The sequence below is a fragment of the Dermacentor albipictus genome, chromosome 3, assembly GCF_038994185.2.
Source record: "Dermacentor albipictus isolate Rhodes 1998 colony chromosome 3, USDA_Dalb.pri_finalv2, whole genome shotgun sequence".
In the NCBI taxonomy this organism is placed as follows: Eukaryota; Metazoa; Arthropoda; class Arachnida; order Ixodida; family Ixodidae; genus Dermacentor; species Dermacentor albipictus.
Genome location: NC_091823.1, coordinates 144,713,373 through 144,734,599, shown reverse-complemented (window position 1 = coordinate 144,734,599; position 21,227 = coordinate 144,713,373). Strand labels below are relative to the sequence as shown.

Sequence of the window (21,227 nt, the reverse complement as noted above, 5' to 3'; positions counted from 1 at the left end):
TCTTCACTTCACTTCACTTTCATTTTCCTTAAAGACCCCTCAATGGGGGTATTACATAAGGGGTGGGGTTTACAAATGTGCATTTTAATTGGTGGCCACATGAGTTCAATGAAGAATATTAGTAATAAGCTGATCAGCAAACGTCGTTGAGCAGGTGATTTCAGTTATGTGACAGGGCAGGCCGTTCCAGTCGCTTGATGATCGGCAAAAGAAGGACGCAGAGAAGGTTGTAGTTCGGCTGCGTGGACGGGTTACTTGCAAGGAATGCCCTGTACGCAGGGAATGGCGAGGGGGTGGGGCCAGCACATATGGTGCATGATGGAGCGAACTGTAATAGAACTTGTGAAAGAGGATTAACGAATCAATGCGACGCCGGGATGATAGCGTGTTTAAGGCGGACTGTGCTTTAAGTAGCGATACGCTAGTGTTATAAGAATACGAAGAATGAATGAATCTTGCCGCATGATTCTGAATTCTTTCAAGTGCATTGATAAGGTAAGTTTGATGTGGTGACCAGATGGGGGATGCGTATTCAATTTTCGGACGTACGAGCGTCTTGTATGCTAGTAGTTTGACGTGTTGCGGTGCATGACGCAGATGGCGTTTTAGGAATCCCAGTGTTTGGTTAGCAGATGCCGTAATGCGCGTTAAATGAGCAGACCAGTCTAAGTCGTATGAAAGGGTGACGCCGAGGTATTTAAATGTGTCCACTTTTTCTAAGGTAGTATTAGTAATATTATACGGTGAGTATAAGGGCTGATGGCGGCGAGTGAAGCACATTACTTTACATTTATTGGCGTTAAGGGTCATTAACCAGTCGTTGCACCAGCCTTGCACTTTGTTAAGGTCATTTTGTAAAATACTGTGGTCAGAGTCATTAGTAATTGTGCGGTAGATGACACAATCATCAGCGAACATACGTATTTGAGAGGAAACATTAACTAGCCCGTATCATTCAACAATTTACGCTTTAGCGTAAAGCTAGTGGCGCAATCTATCTTCTCGGTTATTGAGATATGCGGTGTTATTTCATTCTAAATGCGGAACTGCTCAAAGTGTTATTTTCGTTCGTTCTGGGCACTGAGTGCGCATGCGCGGTGATTCAACATCGCGCAGTGGCGAATTCACCGCGGACCGTTAAAGCATCGAAACACAAGGCGTGGCTGATGGAAAGAGCAACGAATGCACGCCTCCTGTGTCCAGCTTCACGGACGAAGTAACCCCGAGTGCAAGCCATGACGATACCCAGGGCGCTTCATCTACTCTGGGCACCTACACAAAGTGAGATTTACCACTTGTAAAATTTTCATTGAATACTGTTATCAGCAGACGCGGCCCTAAATAAAGGATATACCAGCTATGTATTTTTCCACCTTAAACGGGGCTTTGTGGACAGCCAACTTGAGCTTTTAAGTCGGCGACTTTCTTAGGTAAACGCGTCGATGCATGAGTGGTGCGAATGTAGTGTCAAAGTTCAGCGCAAATTCAGCTCTCTAGCCTTCACGATAACACTTTTCAGAAGGGGATGCGAATTTAACGAAGAAAATGTTGTTCTTTTGTGTACGATTACTGCACTGGACACACCCCACAGGGTGCTAGTAGGACTCGCTGTGGTGGCTCAGTGGCTATGGTGTTGGGCTGCTGAGCACGAGGTCGCGGGATCAATCCCGGCCACGGCGGCCGCATTTCGATGGGGGCGAAATGCGAAAACACCCGTGTACATAGATATAGGTGCACGTTAAAGAACCCCAGGTGGTCGAAATTTCCGGAGTTCTCCACTACGGCGTGCCTCATAATCAGAAAGTGGTTTCGGCACGTAAAACCCCATAATTTTTTTTAGGGTGCTAGTACTCGCTGTCTTGAGTACAATGGTATAAATCGTCACTTACAGCGCATACATAGACAGAGGACACAAAAAAACGACGTAGACAAGCGCTGACTTCCAACTGATTTTTATTTTCAGAAACAAGCATATAAACCCTGAAACACCAAGACAAAAGCGCCCTCTACAAGCAGCAACCCGACATGAGAAAGCGTTCAGAATTTTTTGCCTAAGATGAACGAGAGCGCGTGTGCGATCTCAGGAAAACCAGTTCTTTCTCTGTTAGTGCGATTGATGGCTTACTAACCGAGTCGCCATCGGCAATCGCTGCTGCTTCAATGATAATTCTGGTGCTTTCATTGGAGTGCCTAGCCAAGATAGTCGTCTCCTCAAAAATTGGGGCGCAGTCGCATTGTGCGCAGTGAACACCCAGGAAGCCTTCCCGCCCTTTGCGGACTTTATTGCTGTGTTCTTGCAACCTAACGTTGAGACATCTCCCAGTATGCGCTGTAAGTGACGATTTATACCATGGAATACCAACTAGCCCGTACTCAAACCTTGCTTGAGTACAATCCCGGATATGACCGCCGTATTTCGATAAGAGCGCACTGTAAAAAGGCTCGTGTTTACAAGCTTTTAGGTGCTCGTTAAAGGAAGTAAATTTTCACCACCGGGGTGGTGGTGAAAATTTATGGGCTGGTCCCCTAGTGCGGCATGAGCTTTATCATGTCATAAGTGTTGCACGAAAGAGCGCCTTTGAATTTATTAGTTTTTCGCGCACTGCACACTTGCTTTGCCGAAACGGCAAGTCTTTTCTGGACGACACGACAGAGTGCATAAAAACGCTAATTTGCCACATAAAAAAGTGTTAACAAGTAGGCTATTCCCGAAGAACACTCTATTTTTAGAAAACATAAGCCCGCAGGTGGAAAAGCCAAAGCTGGTTTAAAATGATTCCGTGTGCGTTTGCCTGGGTTGCATAACGGTGACCAATGCGTATTAAACGGAAAACTTACTGTTGCGCAAGCTGCCGTCTTGCCGCTTAGAGTAGTTTGGCCGATGAAACCACTTCTGGTTTTGTTTAAGGGTGCTTTTACCACTGAAATTTAGATTACAATTTAGATTAAATTGTTTTTACACGACCAAACTTGGGCGACTGTATTTGACTGTGATAAATTAGGGGAAAGTCATGGTATAATACGCTACCTTTTACCCTTGGGGAACAATTGTAGCAGCGTGTCCCGTCTTAGCTACGCTCTTCCTCAGCATTGCATCCATCATCGGGAATTCTTCCCGCTCTTCTCACAATAAACTTGATCCTTCAAGAAATTATCAGAAAGGCATTTGCGAGCAGCATAGTAGAAGCAAACTCAGCATCACTTGTTGAGAAATATTTATGGACTCCATCCTCGTTGATCCTCGATTCATTCGGATTCATCATTTTGTTCTTAATTGTTCAAATTAAGACTGGGCTACTACACAAAACTGTTTTCTATATAGGGCAAGCCATTTAGGTCCAATTGAAAATATACAAAATATCATACATTCATCATAGCTCCGGTATCCATGGCTGTTTAATGTATTTAGTGTGAACGCGCTACATTCACCGCGGCGATGCCAAATCGCCAGAGGCGGATACAAATAGGAATTTTTCTAATGTAACTGCTGGTTTGCATCATATTTGGAGAAACCATTCCCACAATCTCATTTTTAGGCTTCAGCGTGTTAAATATTTCATAAGAAATGTTCCATTGAGCAGGATATTTTATTCCAAAATTGTGGTTCGAATTCATACCCGTAGTAAGTACTCTAACAGTTAAGCTGACAGTGTGTGTTCGTGCAAGTCAAGGTAGGTGCCGTTTCAAAAATGGTGGATTATTTCCCTGCACCAGAAATGGCCCCGGGTTTCGTTCGCGCTATGCCAGTCAGCGCAGTGTGCTTTTGTGACAATGAAACACTCCAATTAGCCTGTTTACGAAACAGTAGAGCAGCCTCCGGTTCTTCCATCTAGAAAGGATCGTCCGTTGCTGAAACTTGCATGAAGGGAACGTTGTTACAATTAAATTTCCTTTCGTAAAACTCTGTCACCTGCCATCGCCTCCTAAAAATCTTCTCCAGCATTCACTTCTCGCCAGCCTTGGTGGAGAGCAAGTGCCTTCAAGGGAATGCGTTGCGGAGGAGAAGCGCGCATGCCACGGAGAGCTCGCCGTACGCGACACTGTGCTTTGCGGAGGTCCAACTAGCTACAGAATAATTTCGATTGTTCGTTTTCTAATTTGTAGATGTGACAATCTATTTTTTTCTGTGTGTTAGATAGATGATGGAATAGCTGGTTGGTAGCTGGGATAATTGTGTAATTGTAGATGATTCGCAGCCTAAAAATTTTCTACTCCTGAAATTTGTGTACGTCGCTCCTTCAAGAGTGATCGCCTCCTAAGGCCTATATCTGACAAATGCCGGGGACGTTTTCACATTTCATCAAATAAAGGGAAGCCCTATGACGGAATTCTCGTTTCTGAAATGCAACGCTTCAACAAAATGAGACTTCAGAGCGCGTACATGTGAGGTTAACCAGTGCGTAGCCGCGGTTAAAGCAAAAGATGGGTTGTCGCTGCTTTCCTCGGGCGTCCGAACACTTAGTGCACACTCTAAAGGTAGTGAACACGACACAGTTCTCAACTAAGCAGATCTGTTGACTACTTATGAAACTTGGCTTGATGAAGAAGTTACACTCCAGCAGTTTCAATATGCAGCACGATGTTGTCTATGCAGGAAAGTAATGATAAGCAACACAAAATGCTGCCGAAATTCTGAGAATTGTCTACTAATGCGCAAGCATTTTTAGACGTCGGAAAACGATGGGTAGGTAGACACGCACAAGTTACGAAAACCAATAAGCGAAAGCGAACTAAGATTGCAGCCAAAGAACCGTTACGCTAAAATTCTCGGAATTTCTGCAGCAGTATTTTAATTCCATATTTCATTAAAGTTCGTGCAACAGAATTTTTCGAACTGGCGGTGCATGTAGCATGGCATTCTTTTTTTTTAAACATCAGCGCTGCCTGTAGCGAGTGTGAAAGAAACTTTAAGACAGTGATGCCATCAGTGCAAAGAACTCTAAATGATCCACAGGGCCCGCGACCAGGCACCTGCTCCTCATTCGCATCTTATGACATGCCCGAACAAAGAACCGGTGCACCCACGGGTCAGGCGTGCAGTAGAAGCGATAGAACGCCAATCACAAGCTATGTAGGCTTCGCGGCTGCATCATAGCGCGAAACAACTTCCAATATTTCCACCAAAAAGTAAATAAAATGTGCTTGTGATTGTGCTGCCTTCGTTGGTAATTAATTAGATGGTCTGAATGCACTCAAGCTGTCAATGGGGTCACATGTTCACCGAGTCAACAGAGAAAAAAAAGAAAAGAAATACACGATAACAAACGCGCCCGCTTGCAACGCAAGAAGGGTAAAAGAAGAGCTCGTTAACACCAACATCGAGAATGCACGACCACACTACCCTCGATCACAGCGCCCGTCACAAGGGACAAACTGCGTCCGCTTTAAGAGCGACAGTAGTGGAAATGAGAATGTTTACATTATATATATATATTCCAGAATTATTTAACGTGCATGAATTTTCCCCTGGAAGCCATAGTACTTAAAGAAGAAAGAGTAAACCATTACAGTCACTTTAGCATACGGTAAACAAGATGAAGGCGAATGCCTGCGCACTCGCAAGACATTCAATAAATTACATTTACATTGTCATTCGAAAGCGTTGTTACTTACTATTATTACTTGCTTTCTCTTAACTCGTTATTCTCTTGTGCTTTCTTTCGGTCGCCTAGGCATCGTCACTGATTCTGCGTGGTTAAAGGCACACTAGAACAGCTGTGGGAAGTCTATGGAGAAAATTATAATGGATACGCTGCTTCCCTGACCTATTTTTTAGCACTTTAATGATGAATAATTTTAAGCACTTTAGCACTTTTAGCACCTACGAAGGTAGCTACATAGGGTTTTATTTATTATTTTAGTACAGAATGAGGGACACGGAAAGGCAAATTAGGCAGACAGCGCTAACCTTATAGGACAGATATATGTCCAGTTGACGCAGACGTACTGATACTTCTCAAAACGTCAAAAGACACGTGTACATTGTTCGCCAGACATGTACAAAACCATGGAAACCACACGCAGGCACTGTTGTGGCCACACTGCTTAATTAGACGGGCGTCCGTTGAACGCTAAGAAAGGCGCTCGAACTCTGTTTTTTATCATTGATAAAGAAATACTGGAGCGCGCGCTTGAATTTTGATGCCAAAACGCCAGACGGACAAATTTTCGACCCATGAGCCATCTAAGGCTTTCGCCTCAAGAACGACATTTCATGTGAACGGTTTTTAACTGGGAGAGGGGGTTACACTGCTTTGATCATTTGGTGGGAAGACAGCGCGGGTTATCAGGACGCCTCTTCTAGCGTTAAAATATAAGCACTTTAGCGTCGAAGTAGTGGCGCGCGCTATTATCTTATTTTTTTCTCAGATGAGCCCTACGGTTATCTTCTAGTTTACAAAGAGGCAAAAGTTTAGTTGGTTCCTTTCATCGTCGGCACTGAGTGCGCATGCGCTATGATTCCGCGTGCTTCTGTCACGAAACAGACGCTAGTGCTCCAGAGGCGCCGAAACAGCCATGGCTGAAGAAAGCAACAACGGAAACACGCCTCCTGCGTTTACCTTCGGCGAGGAAGCAACCACGACCACAAGCCAGGAATTCTCCAAGGGTGCTTTGTGTACGTCCGACTAGTGCGCTACGTGAGTCTTGCCGCTTGTATCAATTCTCGATGAATATTTTCCTTCGTACGTACGACACGGAACGCAGGCGTTGATAGCTATAAATTTGTTCTTACTTTAAAGCAGGCCTTTAACAGAAAACTTCAGACCGCCTACTTCTGTGGGTAACTTTCTTAGCTTTTTCGCGCATCGATGCAAGGTTTATGCCAACATATCACTACGGGAAGCATAGCTGCAGTTCTTTATCGTTAAAGCCAAAATGAATATTACTGCCGGAAGCAATGCTTCTATCGAAGAACATGCTTGTCGCTCGTGTACGGTCATCGCACCGCACATCTGTTGCGGTGGCCCAGTGGCTACGGCTTTGCGTTGCCAGAGTTCGAGGTCACCCCTAATGTTTTCGGAGCAACAGCCTATCATCCTTCATGCCGGAATGCAAAACCTTACACGGGTCTAAATGCCTGTTACAGAAATCCAGCCGATGAAGCGTAATTTTGCTCGTGTGTAAGGCCTTTCAAATGCTACTCACCGTGACTTTTCTAGCACATATTTTTCTAATGATCCCCTCTGAGCTAAGTAAACATCCTTCACAAAAACATGCGCAAAGAATCGGTAGGCGGGAGTTACGGAGCTAGCGAAACCGAAGCAAGTCAGACACGTCTGACGTACCTTTAGAAACAGAGAACTCAACTAGGCCCGTCAGTGCCCACTGCTTCACCTGACTTACCGCGCCGGCAGCTAGCATCGGAGCGTAAACAAACTGGTGCATGAGCATGGCCAGCACGCGACCTCATTCCGCGATACCGGCACTATAGGGGCAAGCGCACACAAAGCGAGAGATAAACACCGCTATAGTACCTAGGCAACGTCAGATATTCAAGGAGTCGAAGTCGCCAGATTTTCTCTCTCGCATCCGCGTTTACTTGCGTCTTCGCGCAGACGTCAAACGATTCCTGAAATGTCATCTCGTGCTGGGTGACTATCTTTGCCGACTGATGTGCCCCCAGTACGAGCGTTTGTCTATTGCATAACATAAGACTTCCGCACCGTACACGCGTGCTGTCATCGCGCGGCTGTCCCCTTGATGATTTCTCTTGCTGTTTTAGCTGAAGTGAAACTTATAGCTATATTTATATTCTATATCAGGTTTCAAACAATAATTTTCGAACCTTTTTTTACTGCTACGGTAAAGAAGTCGCCAGTAAGAATGATTTGCGGTATACAACTGCAGTAGCACGTCCCTTCATTTAGGTTTTTTCTGAGGCTTCTGTCTGCACTCGTGCCTTGCTGATGCCCCTGTAGCTCAACTTAATTTTTCGGAGACGCAGCAGCGCGGGCCATACCTGAAGCAACCTCATAGGAACACATTTTTTTTTTCACATATGCTTAACTTCAACCGACTGCGTCCTTCTTTTCTCGAGTGTTCAAGATGAGTCTTCCCTAAGAGGCAACTTTCGGTTCTCTACTATTCAGTGAAAGTCATGTTTCTTGTAATTTTAATTATTTATGAGATAGATTCCTAATGTAATGGATCCATGGTTCGTCATTGACTGAAATCGCCGTCAAAATTCTAATACCATCACGAAGATTGCGAATCCATTCTTACGCGTAAGGAGCGTCGCTTTTTATTGCAGCTCTGCTTTGAATTAAAACATTAAATAGTTCACGGAGCCTCTTGTTCTTAGCTTCACCCTATATTATAAAACAATTAGATAAGAATGTTTCGTGGACACCATTGGGTGATTATCGTTGCGATTCAGTTCCACGAGGTATTGACGCCACGACAAATGGAAACCGAACGCATATAGCAAACTAGAAAGCACTAATCAGAACCATAAAAGTGCACTAAAACTAAACCAAACTTAAAACGTTTCGTGCAAATCAAGGAGGCGTTATGACTACGGTCAATAGTCGCTCCTCACTCCACGTGTTACGCTGGGTTCGCCCTATGCCAGCCAGCAAGTGAGCATTTGGATAAAATTAAACATGACATGCATCACGTTCAATAACACAGTAGCAGTTTGCTTGTTCCAAATTATGCTTTGACAAAAGCTTCTTCAGATATTTCCCGCGTTCCCTGGAAGCAAAGAGTGGGATACCGATACATATGTCTACTTCTAGGATTTGTGACGACTCCTTCGAAGACCTGGGGAACGCGTTGAACAGCCACAACGATGGCACGGACGTCACTGGTATGTACAAAATGGCCTTCGACCATCGATACCACTTGCGAATACGCTTAACAACCCTCAAAAGAAAGAGCAAGTACATAGGTGACCACTGCGGGGCATTTACTGCACAAAAGGACATACTTTACGAGCGTCACCTGTCGGTTTTCGCATGAAGAGCCCTTATGCAAATTAACCGGATGGCTGGCTGTGGAAGTTGGTGCGTGAAAACCATACAGCATGCAAGCCATACTTTGACGACACAACTGACAAGGACATAGCTTACAAATTTCTAGCTTCCCCCCCCCCAAAAAAAAAAAAAACATATGTCACAGCTCTGTAAAACTGCATATGTTAGAGCACCTAAGGCGACCAATATTGCTTCATGAAAAACCAACTTACAGAAACTTTGAATGTTTACGAGCGTTTCGGAAAAGTCCCACCCAAAACATATTACATTTCAGAACGCTGCATATTACATCATTTTGACCGCTTTAGATATATATTAGATGTTGTTTCCAAAATTGTGTTATCCTTCATATTGCTCCATTAGATTTGAACGATTGATATCGTTCAGCTTTTACAAATTCTTCCACATGGAAAAATTTTCGTTAGGAAATTCCCAGCCAAAACAAAACTTCGTCAGCTGCAGTCACTACATTTGAAATGTTCCAATTAAGTGCAACAAGTCTCACCAAATTTAGTGCAGTGGTTGCCGCATACATCTCATGCATTTAGACAGAAGGAGCTTTACTATAACGAGAACGCGGCCTTTATGGTTAAAGCACCTTAGGTTAGTGCAAAAGCTTGTTTACGCAATTTTCCGTATTTTCCATCGGCCTCGTAGTATAGCCCGAAATATGCTTATTGCTGGAAATGTAGAGCCACGATTCGACTCAAATTGCAGACAGAACAAAATTTGCAGGACGCTTTAGCTTCGCTTTTAAGAGTGAGACGCGATGGCATTCAATGATCCCTGGCTGCTTCTCGCGCTTCCCCGTAACTGCATCTTATGTAACCATAATGTTTACCGGTAAACGTTGGTGGCGAACGTTACGCATGAAAGCGAGCTTCCTCGTAGAAACGCGGCTTGTTGCGTGGGCCGCGGATTCTCGGTGGCGAGCGCCATCTGGATGGTTTTGCACGGAGCCGGACACGCCGCTCTCTGAGGGGTAGAAACGCTGGAAAATCGTTTGTGTTTGAGTGCCTGCTTAAAAAAATATTTTCTCGTGTATTCAAATTACAATATCACGCTATCATGTCGCTAGGTTGTGTGCAAGTCGTAATTTAGGTTGTTTCTGAGGCATTTTACTTTGAGAAATTCGCTAAGTTCAGTAACGCCTTTGCGCTACACGGAAGCCCTGCGTGGTTCGGTATGCGTAGTTCGGAATGATTTTTGCTCACAAGACGATCAACACAGGCGCCGGACGCAGACACCGCATATCCTGCAACACGGGGCCCGTAACACTATTGCGTTAGAAATGCGTAATCTCGCCTTCAGCATGGAATACTGTCGTGTTCTGTTCTAGTGTACTAAATGCCGCACGCATTTTGGGGGAAATTCAACATTGCATAAATTCCCTCACGCACGTCTGTTTCGTCATATGTATTGAAGGGGTATCTCCAGGAAGAGCACCGCATACAGAAGCCCTGAAGTCAGGTTACCCTATCCCTAAATCCCAACTAAATCTTTGAGCTCTTTTTCTAGCACGAAATGTTGACGCTCGTTGATCGACCCCAGCGTAGTGACGACCTAACACCTCTGTTATTCTCTCAGGTCTTTACACATGTCACTGAAAGCGGAATCACCAGCTCCCCGCCTGTGGCGCCCAACAGCAGCATCCATCACGCACAGCCCAGTAGAAGGCACGCTAGCATAGAGGAAGCATCGGTCATTCCGGAAAACATCGCTAGGTGAGCCTACGTTTGGAAATATTTCCTTGCACGAAGCATCTCACAGACGGTGCTTAATGCTGCCCTTGATGCAACTAGAACTTTTTCTATGGAGGAGAGCTCTGATGCGTGAAACGCACACAATGTCAACCGTTATTCTAAGCACGCAGTATGGCGGAGGTGGTGCTCACATGCTTGTCATGCTCAGCACTCTTGCAAGTTTGTCAGATGCGTAGGTACTACGCCATATTCGGTTACAAAAATAATGAAGAGAAAAGCGTCCCTCTAAAGACAAATCGAAATTAAATTAGGGGGTTTTACGTGCCAAAACCACTTTCTGATTATGAGACACGCCGTAGTTGAGGACTCCCGAAATTTTGACCAACTGGGGTTCTTTAACATGCCCTGAAATATAAATACACGGGTGTTTTCACATGTCGCCAAAAGCTAAATGCGGCCGCCAAGGCCAGGATTCGATGCCGCGACCTTGTGGTCAGCAGCCTAACACCATAGCCACTGAGCAACCACGGCGTGTGTCTAAATCAATCGAGCAATGCAGTGAGAGGCAGCGATAGTTCTTCGACATGCGATAATTTGACTATATGCCACATATTCAAATATCGTACCGTTTTGCTAAGATTTTGCTATGACTATGGCAGAAACCATCTGCACAAACAGACGGATGGACGGATGGATAGGGAGAAAGGGAGACGGATAGGGAGATAGGGCTGAGAAAGACCCGCGAGGGGAATGAGCATAGCTGGAGCATTATAAGTGAATCTGACTGAGACCTGTCTAACTTCAGGTGAGGAAGAGGATTTTTCCTTCTACTAAGACGATCGTCCAAGGTTATTTCATAAAAAGTAAGGAGTGGATCGTTCTACTGGATTTCATCCTGTCCCCATTCTGCATCCATGCTGCCACGGAGCGTTAGATCTCACGTATGGTCATGGGCAAGCTCGGGTATGCATAGTGTCATTGTTATACTTCAACCTGTTTTATTAATGCGAAAACATGTTACAGGCTTTAAAAGATTTTATTCCGAAATTATTGTTTGGATTCTGTCACTGTAGCAAGTGAAGCAAAAATCTTATATAGCAAACTATATAGGACACGTTGTACGTACTTTAACAGTTAAACTGACAGTATTCGTACAACTGAATGCGCCGTTTCATCTATGCTGGATGAGTGCTCAGCGCCATGTATTGGCGCGGGTGTGCCGTTCCTCCTATGTAAGCCAGCATGGTCGGTACGTAATGAGAACGAACCATTGCAAGCAGCGCGTTTACAAAATATGATTTGCTTTTTCCGTACTTTGCTTTGTTAGAACATAATTTCACCTTTTTTGTCACAGCTAGTAACTGTCTAATCAATACTTCATTATTTGCAGGATTTCTGACGACGCCTCGCGTTACCAGGGCAATAGGCAGCACATGCTTATGACCGACGGTATTTGCAACGCCGACGGTACGTAGGTGATTGTCCCTCGCCTTTACCACAAACATGGCAGATAAGTCCCTAAGGTTAGCGTAGTAGTAGTACATATAATGCGTATAAAGATGCAATTCACCAGAGCGGCCAAGATGGTTTCTGCACGAGCAGCTCATAACTGTCCTTACTAAGAAATTTGTGCTCCTCTGAATATCTGCAAATTTATACGTAACCTATGCAGTAGAAGTTTTTGAATGAATTTGTTGTATCCGTGGGCTTAAGCAGCACGTTCCTAGATGATAAGCGCAGAAGCCGAGATAGGACATTTCATGCAGTGTATAATTCACTAGTAAGTAGAATCATCATTCGACCATTGGTCGAAAATTTTGTTTGCATAGCAGAATCACGGTGGGTTTGACCTTCTAACATAGTGATAATGTTTGCCTTAAACATATAAAGCTGGCTCACAAAGCAAGTGCTAGGATGCGAATGCCGTGTGTGATGTGTAGTTAGTGCGGCGCTTCAGACGTCTATGCCGGAGTGTCTTAACGGTGCTGTTACGTTTTAGGCAGTGTGTGAGAATTGCTCACCAATAGCATGTTACGAGTAGCAGAAATATTCTGCTACGGCTGAGTGCAGAAGCTGCAGCCTGCAATTTCGAGCACCACAAAAGATTTTTCATTGGAGCCCTTGGTTTTTTCATACCAAACATGCCAAGCCGCATGCGCTGCATGAAGAACCTTCAAATGTTAATGAAAATGCACCGCAGGGAGAAACGAAATTGTTGGGAAGTTGTTTGCAAAATGTCGCCATAAAGTTTCAAAAAACATCACAACTGTGCGCTTCTGAAACGTAAACAATATTGGTATTTAATGAGTAACAATCATAGTACCCAACGATTTCCAATGAGTGTGCCACTACTTCAAAATTGTAACGCTTTGTTAACAAAAAAATCTGCGCCATGCTGAAACACCGGCCTTCCAAACTGAACGTTCTTTTTTGTAAGGTGATTAGTTTTTCTCGGATACGTCAAGCGTTATTCGTTCTGCCAGTATCTGCGCACTCTCTTTTGCAGGCCTGACGAACGTTGCGACATTAACGGCGCTACTTGTAAAGTTAAGAATGCCAGACAATAAAAAAAAAGAGTTCCTTAAAAACGCCTATGCTATCACACTGTAATTCTATTGAAGTCAAAGATGAAACCGATATCTTTAGTTCCTGTGGTTAGGAATCCGCGCTGAACGTTTCCAGTAGCGCACGATCAGAGGTAGACACTAAGGTATGTGGGTGTAGTAATGCCGCAAACATTCTTACCCAACTTCCGCCCGCGCCCCTTTCTATTGTAAGTAAACTTGCATTAAAAAAATACGGCGTGTTCCTGCAGTTTTAATTCTGATTCCAGTGGCGTCGATGGTTATATTGAAGACGGTTCTGCCGTAACATCCGCCTTTTAAATCGCTCGCGAGTTCCTTTCAGTTTCGTGCAATTTCTGCGCCGTTATAGGGAAGAAGGGCACCTAGCTACAATAGTTGTAGCGCTATCCATGCAATCCACATTTGTAACGTACTTGGGGGCTTTCCGTTGCAGAGTTTAGTGACATTGCACGGTGAATTAACACTTCCGCATTTCTTTCCAAGCTAATGTACTGTTTGCAATACGGCTACTACAGATGCGTATTGCGCAATCTTTTTGAAATTTGCCCTATAGTCTCTTGATGGCCTACACAGGAACATTGGCGAGAACAGCAGTTTTAGTGCTAGTAATGAGCTGGCAAACCTGCGGTGCTTACAGACAGTGGTTATGAATTTCAGCTACGGGAGTCACCAAATGGGGTTCAGATAACGAGTTTCAGAAAGGCGAGTACGTACTTCGAGGACGCACCTATGTGTCATAGAAGCTCAATAAATTAAGAACATCCGTCAAAATGCTACAAACTTACAATCCTTCTACATGTAATAGATAAATAATAGGCAAGAAATTTTTGATGCATCTAATGTGCTTATTAGTGGATAACACAGCAAATATATTGGTTCAAGGGTTTCTCGCACAATAGTCCGACATGTTGGTTTTCACTTCGAGCGCCGTCGTGCACATGTTCTACCCCCAGCTTGAGACAAAACGTGATAATCTTCACAAGAATCCAGCACTGCACATTCTTGATCGTGCTCGGCTTCCCCATTGCCACGAAGTTCTTGCACGCGTTCAAGACATAGGTGCAGAAAGAAAAAAAGCACCACATACAGAAGCAACCCAATAAATTTTCTCTACCACTAAAAACTTCTTTCCTTGCACCATAAGCATGAAATATCCATACCCATTAATTGTCCTTGCACTACGGTGAATGAACACCTTTACTATACATTTATTGTTTTACAGGTGTCGCTGACAATGGCAGCACGAGTTGCCAGAACCTAGGGTCCGTCAGGAGCATGGATAAGGCAACGCCAAGCGCATGTCGCACTGGCATGGAGAAACCATCAGCCAAATTCGAAGACGGTGCCACGTAAGCTCACATTTAGAAAATTTCCATTAAAAAGCAACTCGGATACAGCAGGTATGGCTACCCGTGTAGCGATAGGCCCCTACTCGGTAATTTCTCCTTGGGAGGGGAAATTACCGTCGGAAGGCAATTTCATCTCCTCTGCTGGATGAAGCATGTACGGCAACGGCAGTTTAGAGCGTTCGGCTGGCGAAACGGGCCTCAACAAGCTTCATGGTTTCAACAGAGCAACCGGAGACCACACGGCAGTGTACACACCCCATGCCACCACCACGAAGCTACACAAGGTCGCCCGATTTTCCATCCTGTACGCCTCAATGTGCGGTACACTTGCAGGTTTGGCCTGCTTACTCACTCCTCATTGTGGAATATGTAAAGATTATGAAGGAGAGATGCTCATTGGAGCCGAGGCTCATGAAATGAGTGTTTTCCTGTTTTCCTGCAAGAAATACGCTGGCAGAGACGCACTTGCGCGAGGGATAAATGGTGCGATGATTTAAATGACACATAAGTTCTGTTCAGACAATATATGCATCGGCGTAAACAAAACCTTTAGCTAAGAATCTACTACCTAAATACCTTGGAAAAGTGAAATGAATCCGCTTGGCAACACACTGTACGAGTAATGAAGCTTGTCGCATTTAAAAAAAAAAAATGTTATCATATTTTACCTGAAGTAGTCTCAATTTAGATTCGTGAAATATTTAAGAACGTGGAGAAACACATGTAACAAAATACATATTTATAACTCAATGAAAACCTTCACCACAATTAAATTAAACCAAATAACACATTTAAAGCACTCAGAATTCATGTATTACACAGCGCTCTGAAATATTCTGCTTTATAGGTAGATCATCGGTCCGTCCTCGTACACATTGTATCGGTTTGAAACAAATTGCAAACGAATATCAAGGAAGTTGTTCGCTTAGGATGCTTCAGAAAATGCAGCTAATGGAACTGCGATATGTATTTTTTCAAGTAGGTAACATTGTAAATTCCAAGTTTCCATTTCTTTTTAAACCTAGTGATTTCACAATTTTTCCACTTTCAAGTTCGGATAAAAGTTTTGATGGATAAATTGCCGGGATTTACCTGGCTCTATCAAATGAAATTTGATCGTTTGTTTGTTCTTATTTCTTCAATAAATATTCTGGTCTTGCTGCCGGCGAAGTTTTCATGAATACAAACGATGAACAACCGCCACAAGAATAAATCGAAATATACAAGTAAAAAGCCATTACCGCTAGAATAGCGACCAATGTTCATCTAGTGCTTAGTGTGGACATTTCAAACGAGCGAAAAGGTGTAGAAAAGACATACAGCATATGAGCTGTCTCTGTTCTACTGCCCCTTGTATTTTTTATAATAAATGGTTGAAAAGATGTATCAGCAATGCCCTAATTCAATGCTTGCAGCGTTGATTACCTTACAAAAAGAATACTAACTTCTTCGGTAGAATATTTCATTCATTCTACATGAAAACACTGATGTATTTGACGTATCTGCGGCTGCTACGTATGGGGGGAAATGATTGTGTGTTGTTCTCACAATGCCTTCGGTAGGAACGGGGTGCAGTTCCAATGCGAGTAAAAAATTATTCCATACAAACATTACAGGAAATCTTGAACCCGGAAGTTTGTCATTTTATTCGATATGAAGGGCTTGAGATAATACGTATAATGTCTGACGGGGGGTCATTCCACCTAGACTTGTCAGAATTAGAGCAAATAGTTCGCCTTTACGCCATTTCCATTTCTTAAAGCGAGAGCCTCAACTAGCTAATTACAATGGCATATACCGGCAAAAGTCTCTCTAGTGCAGTGAGAGAAAAATACCATCGTGTTTAGATCTGCAAAGTTTCTTATCTAACCACTCTTATTAGGCATTTCTTCTCCGTTCGAGTAGCAAGAAATACGAGAACTACGGTTTATTTATTACATTGTGTATACCCTATGTCAGACAGGTACGGGTCTTTATTATTTTCAAGTTTAGACACACACCATCAAAGGCAACAGTGTTCAATTTAAGCCAAACTAGTGCCCCAACCGAGCGCCAATATTAAATGCTGCGAGGTAGTGCTAAGTTCAGATAGCCTCGTTATCGTTAACGCACGCTTTAGTTTGTGAACCTCTGAACTGGCAAGATGTGTTTTTGTCCTCCCCTAACAAGAGTAGGCCGTTTTTAACTTCTTTCTCCGCGTCCTTGCAGGAATGCTCCTGGAACCGGAGGCAGGGAAGAGCGAGAGTTGTGCGGTGTCTGCGGCAACGTTTCGAGCCAACGGGATGCCTTACACGGGCACGCCAAGGAAGCCACAGATGACACAGCACACAATTTCAAAGCATGCGAGCAGTCATTTGTGAAGATGTCCAAGTGTGTACACAACCGCACCGACAAAAAACACAAATGTGAAACATGTGGTAAACAGTTCCACCGGGGAGATCACCTAGCTGAACATTACCGCACACACACGGACGAGAGACCCTACAAATGCGGAATATGTGATCAATCGTTCCGGCAGTATAATCATCTAGATAACCATAAGCGCATGCACACAGACGAGAGACCCCACAAATGCGGAATATGTGATAAATCTTTCCGGCGGTCCAGTCATTTGGAAGACCACAAGCGCACGCACACAGGTGAGAAACCCCACATTTGCAAAACATGCGGTAAATCATTCACACTGGTGGTGAGTCTCCGTAGACATCAGCGCACTCACGAATAGTAGAAACGCCATGTGTGCCAAAAATGGGCTACTTCATTCAAAAACAAATATGATCTCAAGAGACATGTAGGCTAGCAGTATGGAAAGAGCGCTTTTGCCATCGCGAAATCTGCGATTGGTCCTTTAAGAAAAATGCAAATCTCCTTCGTCACCGCCGGACAAAGCAAGTGGATAAGTATACGCAGTGCAGATGTCATTTTACAGACAAACACGCGATAGGCATGTGTGCCAAAAGCAATGCGAGATGTGAGCGATGCCGTCTGGTGTTTTTCGAAATTGCGCAACAAGACTTCGTTGCTAGTACAATTTGGGTTGCTTCAATGTCACCAAATACTGCAGGTCCTGGCCAGCGCTCACTGTTTCATAAACAATGTTGATGGTGAACGTTCCTTATCAAACTGACTTCAAGACAAACAAACCCTAATGGGCTGCAAAATTGTGTTTTGTGCATCTAGAGTGCTGATATGTCCACAAAAGATCATTGACCCTCATTTGCTAAAAGAAACATCTTGTGCAGTTCTTTTGACAGTGTACCAGCAAACACGCTTTAATCAACCCTATTCGTAGTGTTCTTGCAGTGTAAACAGAATGAGATGTCTTATTAGGAAGCATGTGAGAAAGGAGGTACTTGAAAAGATTGGTTGCGCTTTGTAGACGATCACATGGAAGAAGACAGGACAAGCGCAAACTAACAACTGAGGTTTATTCGAGAAAAAGACTTAAACATCAGACCATACGAGCGCAGGCGCATCAGAGTATCAACAGCAGAAAAGAAAAGAAACATGAAATCAGAAAAAAAAACCAATGGCGTGGCTCTGCTAAACATATCTAGGAAACGTGCCTCCCTATTGTAAAGCATGCCCGATGTGTCACTGATGCATGCTTGTCCTTTTTTTTATATAGTATGCCTCTAGAAGTTCTCGTGCTTTTTCGTTATTGCACTTGCGCAGGATCTTAACCTGGTTGAGCAGAGGCCTGCATTTATGATCTAAGCAATGCATGGGTAAATGACGTTGCTCCGGGTTTTTAATTGACCTTTGGTGTTCTCGGATTCGCACGTTCACACAACGGCCCGTCTGGCCTATGTAGGTTTTGCCGCATGTCAGGGGAATCTGATAAATAACGCCAACTTGGCAATCTGCATGGGGGTCAACTTTGCGCCCGCATTGGGAGACTTCACGCCAGAAAGAAGCAAGGTGGCTGCGGCGTGAAACACAGTTGTTAGTTTGCGCCTGTCCTGTATTCTTCCTTGTGATTGTCTACAAAGCGCAACCAATCTTTCCAAATGCGATGAACTAACTTGCCTAACAACACATTCTGCTGAAGGAGGTACTGTAGTTTAGTAAACTCAAAAGGAATTTCTGTCATTATATGATGTAGAAATGCCAATGTTGCCTTCGAAAGACCGCACTTGCAGATGCTTTGACAACAATGCATAACTACATTGTGTGCGATTCAAAATTATTTGCTTGAAATTGAGTTCTATACATTGACTGTTCTTTGGCACCTGTATGCACACCGCAGATGTTTCTCCTATACCATAAAATAACCTGATGATGGCAGTGAGACTGTATTATATTCTAATCATTTGGAGCGTCACTATAGAATATGGTCTCCCACTGGAAAATTTTAGTTATGTTTTAATGTGGCCGAATTTCTGAAGTTTAATGGATAGTTCTTTATATACTTGGGAAGTCGTCTGCTTTCAGTCGAACTGCTATCTAGTTGCGGCTGTAAAATCTTTTAGCCTGATTTGACAAAAGTGTGTGTGAAAAAATGACAATAAAGCTTTTGACATCAGTTTTCATATATGTTTACACGCTTATTTGTACATAATTTTCCTGTGAACGCGTTTCACCGGCTAACAAATGTTAGGTTACCGCTCAGCGCATGACGCGCCTGCGTGTTTCAGAACATCCTCGATCTTTCTCACCAATTATACATTTATTCCAAGCTGCAGTCGAACTTTCGTAATCAAAGTGCATGTTCAATACGAATACAAATGTACATTCGTTAAGCCTTGTAAGCGCCAACTATTACGCTACAATCTTCAACGGATCATGCACGAATATCCGACAAACGTTAGCCGTCAATCGCTTATTCGATGATTGACGTCTACGCTCGCAACTATTTTTCTGCCCGAGTGTAACTCGTTTTGTGCGGTCCCGTTCCATATTAAGAGTTAGTTGAGTGGCTCAAGGTCCTCGCTAGTGTGCTGTTCACCATCACTACAACGTGGCGTCTCCTAGAAGTGCTTGTTGGGACCGGATACACCTAGCAAGCCATGAAAACAACGTAAACATTATCGGCCAGCGAGCTCGCTACAACCTACGACTACTACCTGAGTACGCTCGTATGGCCGAGAATACTAGCAAGATCATGGCCCAATCAGCAGTCCCAATAACAATCCTTGCATCGCCAGCAACGCTAGCCCTGCAACAGAAAATGCAGCCACCATTCTTCCACAGATCATCGTTTAAGAGGCGGAAAGCAGGCTGGAAACCGAAGCATAAATCGCCAGATGAAACTATTGAAAGTGCGATTAGCTGCGTCATGACTATTTTTCATTAAGACACCACAAGGACGTGGTTTGAAAATCGAGACTCCGGCATAAGAATGTGGAAGCTGTTTTGCAGGTGCTTCCTACGAAAATTCACGAGCGCTTTGGGCAAGCAGCTGGTCAAAACTATGATATAAACTTGAGCACATCGCGATCTTCACGGAAGATATGAGCCGCCGTTTCGGCACGCCGACCCAGACATGTCGGAGAAGAAAGCGTGTTTAATAATGCGCGGTTTGAGGCAAGAGGTTTACGCCGGACTGATTAGTAAACCGGCCAAGGCCATCGCAAAGTTTCCAACAGAAGCCAAACCGACAAGACGCTGGAAATGCGCACTAAGCAACGTAGCCGCTTAGTGGTATCGCTGAAGTGAAGATTACGGGCACTAGGCTCCGTCAAGCTTTTAAAGCCCTTCGCAGCCGCTGTAGGGGAATAATTACGTAGGATATTCTGTTCGACGCTGCTTCAAGTAGCCTTAAATGCGGACATCGTCTAAAGCATATTCAGCAGTCATGAGTCCCTGGGTCTTCGCATCTCAAGCAGGAAGTGATAACCTGCGTCACTGTCATGCACCGCCGACGCGCCCCTCCACGCCCGCACCAGAATGCTGGAACTCTTTGATTCCGTCGCCATTGGCCGCCACCAACCCAGCCGCCCATCAGCTCAGTCAGGTCCCCGAGGAAGACACACGTATGAAGTGCACCCGATCACCGCCTGCTCTACTGTCACAGTGTAACTGCAGGCCACGTCTACTGTCGATAACCATACCGTGAAATTCTACTACCATATCTCGCGCGCTAGTCTCCACGTCTATAGCGAGGCGAGGGACTGCGTCAAATTCACAACCATTTGACTTCAACTAGAGGGGAGCCCGACGACTTTTCCCATCGCCCTGGCCGCGGCACTACCTCTCACTGCAGTGCCCACAGTACATTGGCCCAATACGTGGCAAATAGTTTCATGAACCCATATTCGGCAGACAGCACGAACTAGCAGTCTGCACGACGTAGCAACAACACGCTGCAATTTCGACTAACCTCCAAAGGAAAAACATGCCTCCTGCAGAGGCTGCGACGTCAGTGTCAGGCAATGCGATCCAGATGTCATTCGACGCCACGAAATAACTAACGCAGCAATAATAATTAGCAACCTCGATGTGTTCCTCGATGTTCACACAGTCGCCGCTTTAGTAGACACAGGAGCCGACTACTCCGTTATGACTGAATCGTTCACCGTGAAGTCTGTGTAAGTTCCACGATTCTGTGATGGTCGCCAACGGTAAAGCGAAACGAAAATGTCTACACATATGGCGCCGGGCTTAATGGAATAT

At 44.3% G+C, this 21,227-nt stretch overlaps 1 protein-coding gene across 4 annotated transcripts; it reads left to right on the top strand.

The window, feature by feature from the left end:
* The first annotated feature begins 1,128 nt into the window (after window positions 1–1,128).
* Window positions 1,129–19,144, top strand: LOC135905313 (zinc finger protein 22-like). 4 transcript variants are annotated; one of them, XM_065436341.1, is made up of 7 exons: window positions 1,129–1,281; window positions 6,486–6,616; window positions 8,739–8,809; window positions 10,563–10,699; window positions 12,069–12,145; window positions 14,486–14,612; window positions 16,821–19,144. In XM_065436341.1, exons 3-7 carry the CDS (start codon window positions 8,792–8,794, stop codon window positions 17,335–17,337), a joined length of 876 nt encoding a protein of 291 aa, XP_065292413.1. In that variant the 5' UTR covers window positions 1,129–1,281; window positions 6,486–6,616; window positions 8,739–8,791; the 3' UTR covers window positions 17,338–19,144. The 4 variants fall into 4 exon arrangements, 3 of the variants coding, with proteins under 3 accessions (XP_065292413.1, XP_065292412.1, XP_065292411.1); XM_065436340.1 differs by having other exon boundaries at window positions 6,486–6,638; XR_011512935.1 differs by lacking the exon at window positions 1,129–1,281 and having other exon boundaries at window positions 6,279–6,638; window positions 12,069–12,153.
* The last annotated feature ends 2,083 nt before the right edge of the window (window positions 19,145–21,227 follow it).

What these genes read in the sequence shown, in the direction of transcription:
- LOC135905313 (XM_065436341.1), top strand. An exon ending in ATTCCGGAAAACATCGCTAG is followed by an intron (nt 10,700 to 12,068) that starts GTGAGCCTACGT and finishes CATTATTTGCAG; the next exon opens with GATTTCTGACGACGCCTCGC. An exon ending in CGGTATTTGCAACGCCGACG is followed by an intron (nt 12,146 to 14,485) that starts GTACGTAGGTGA and finishes ATTGTTTTACAG; the next exon opens with GTGTCGCTGACAATGGCAGC.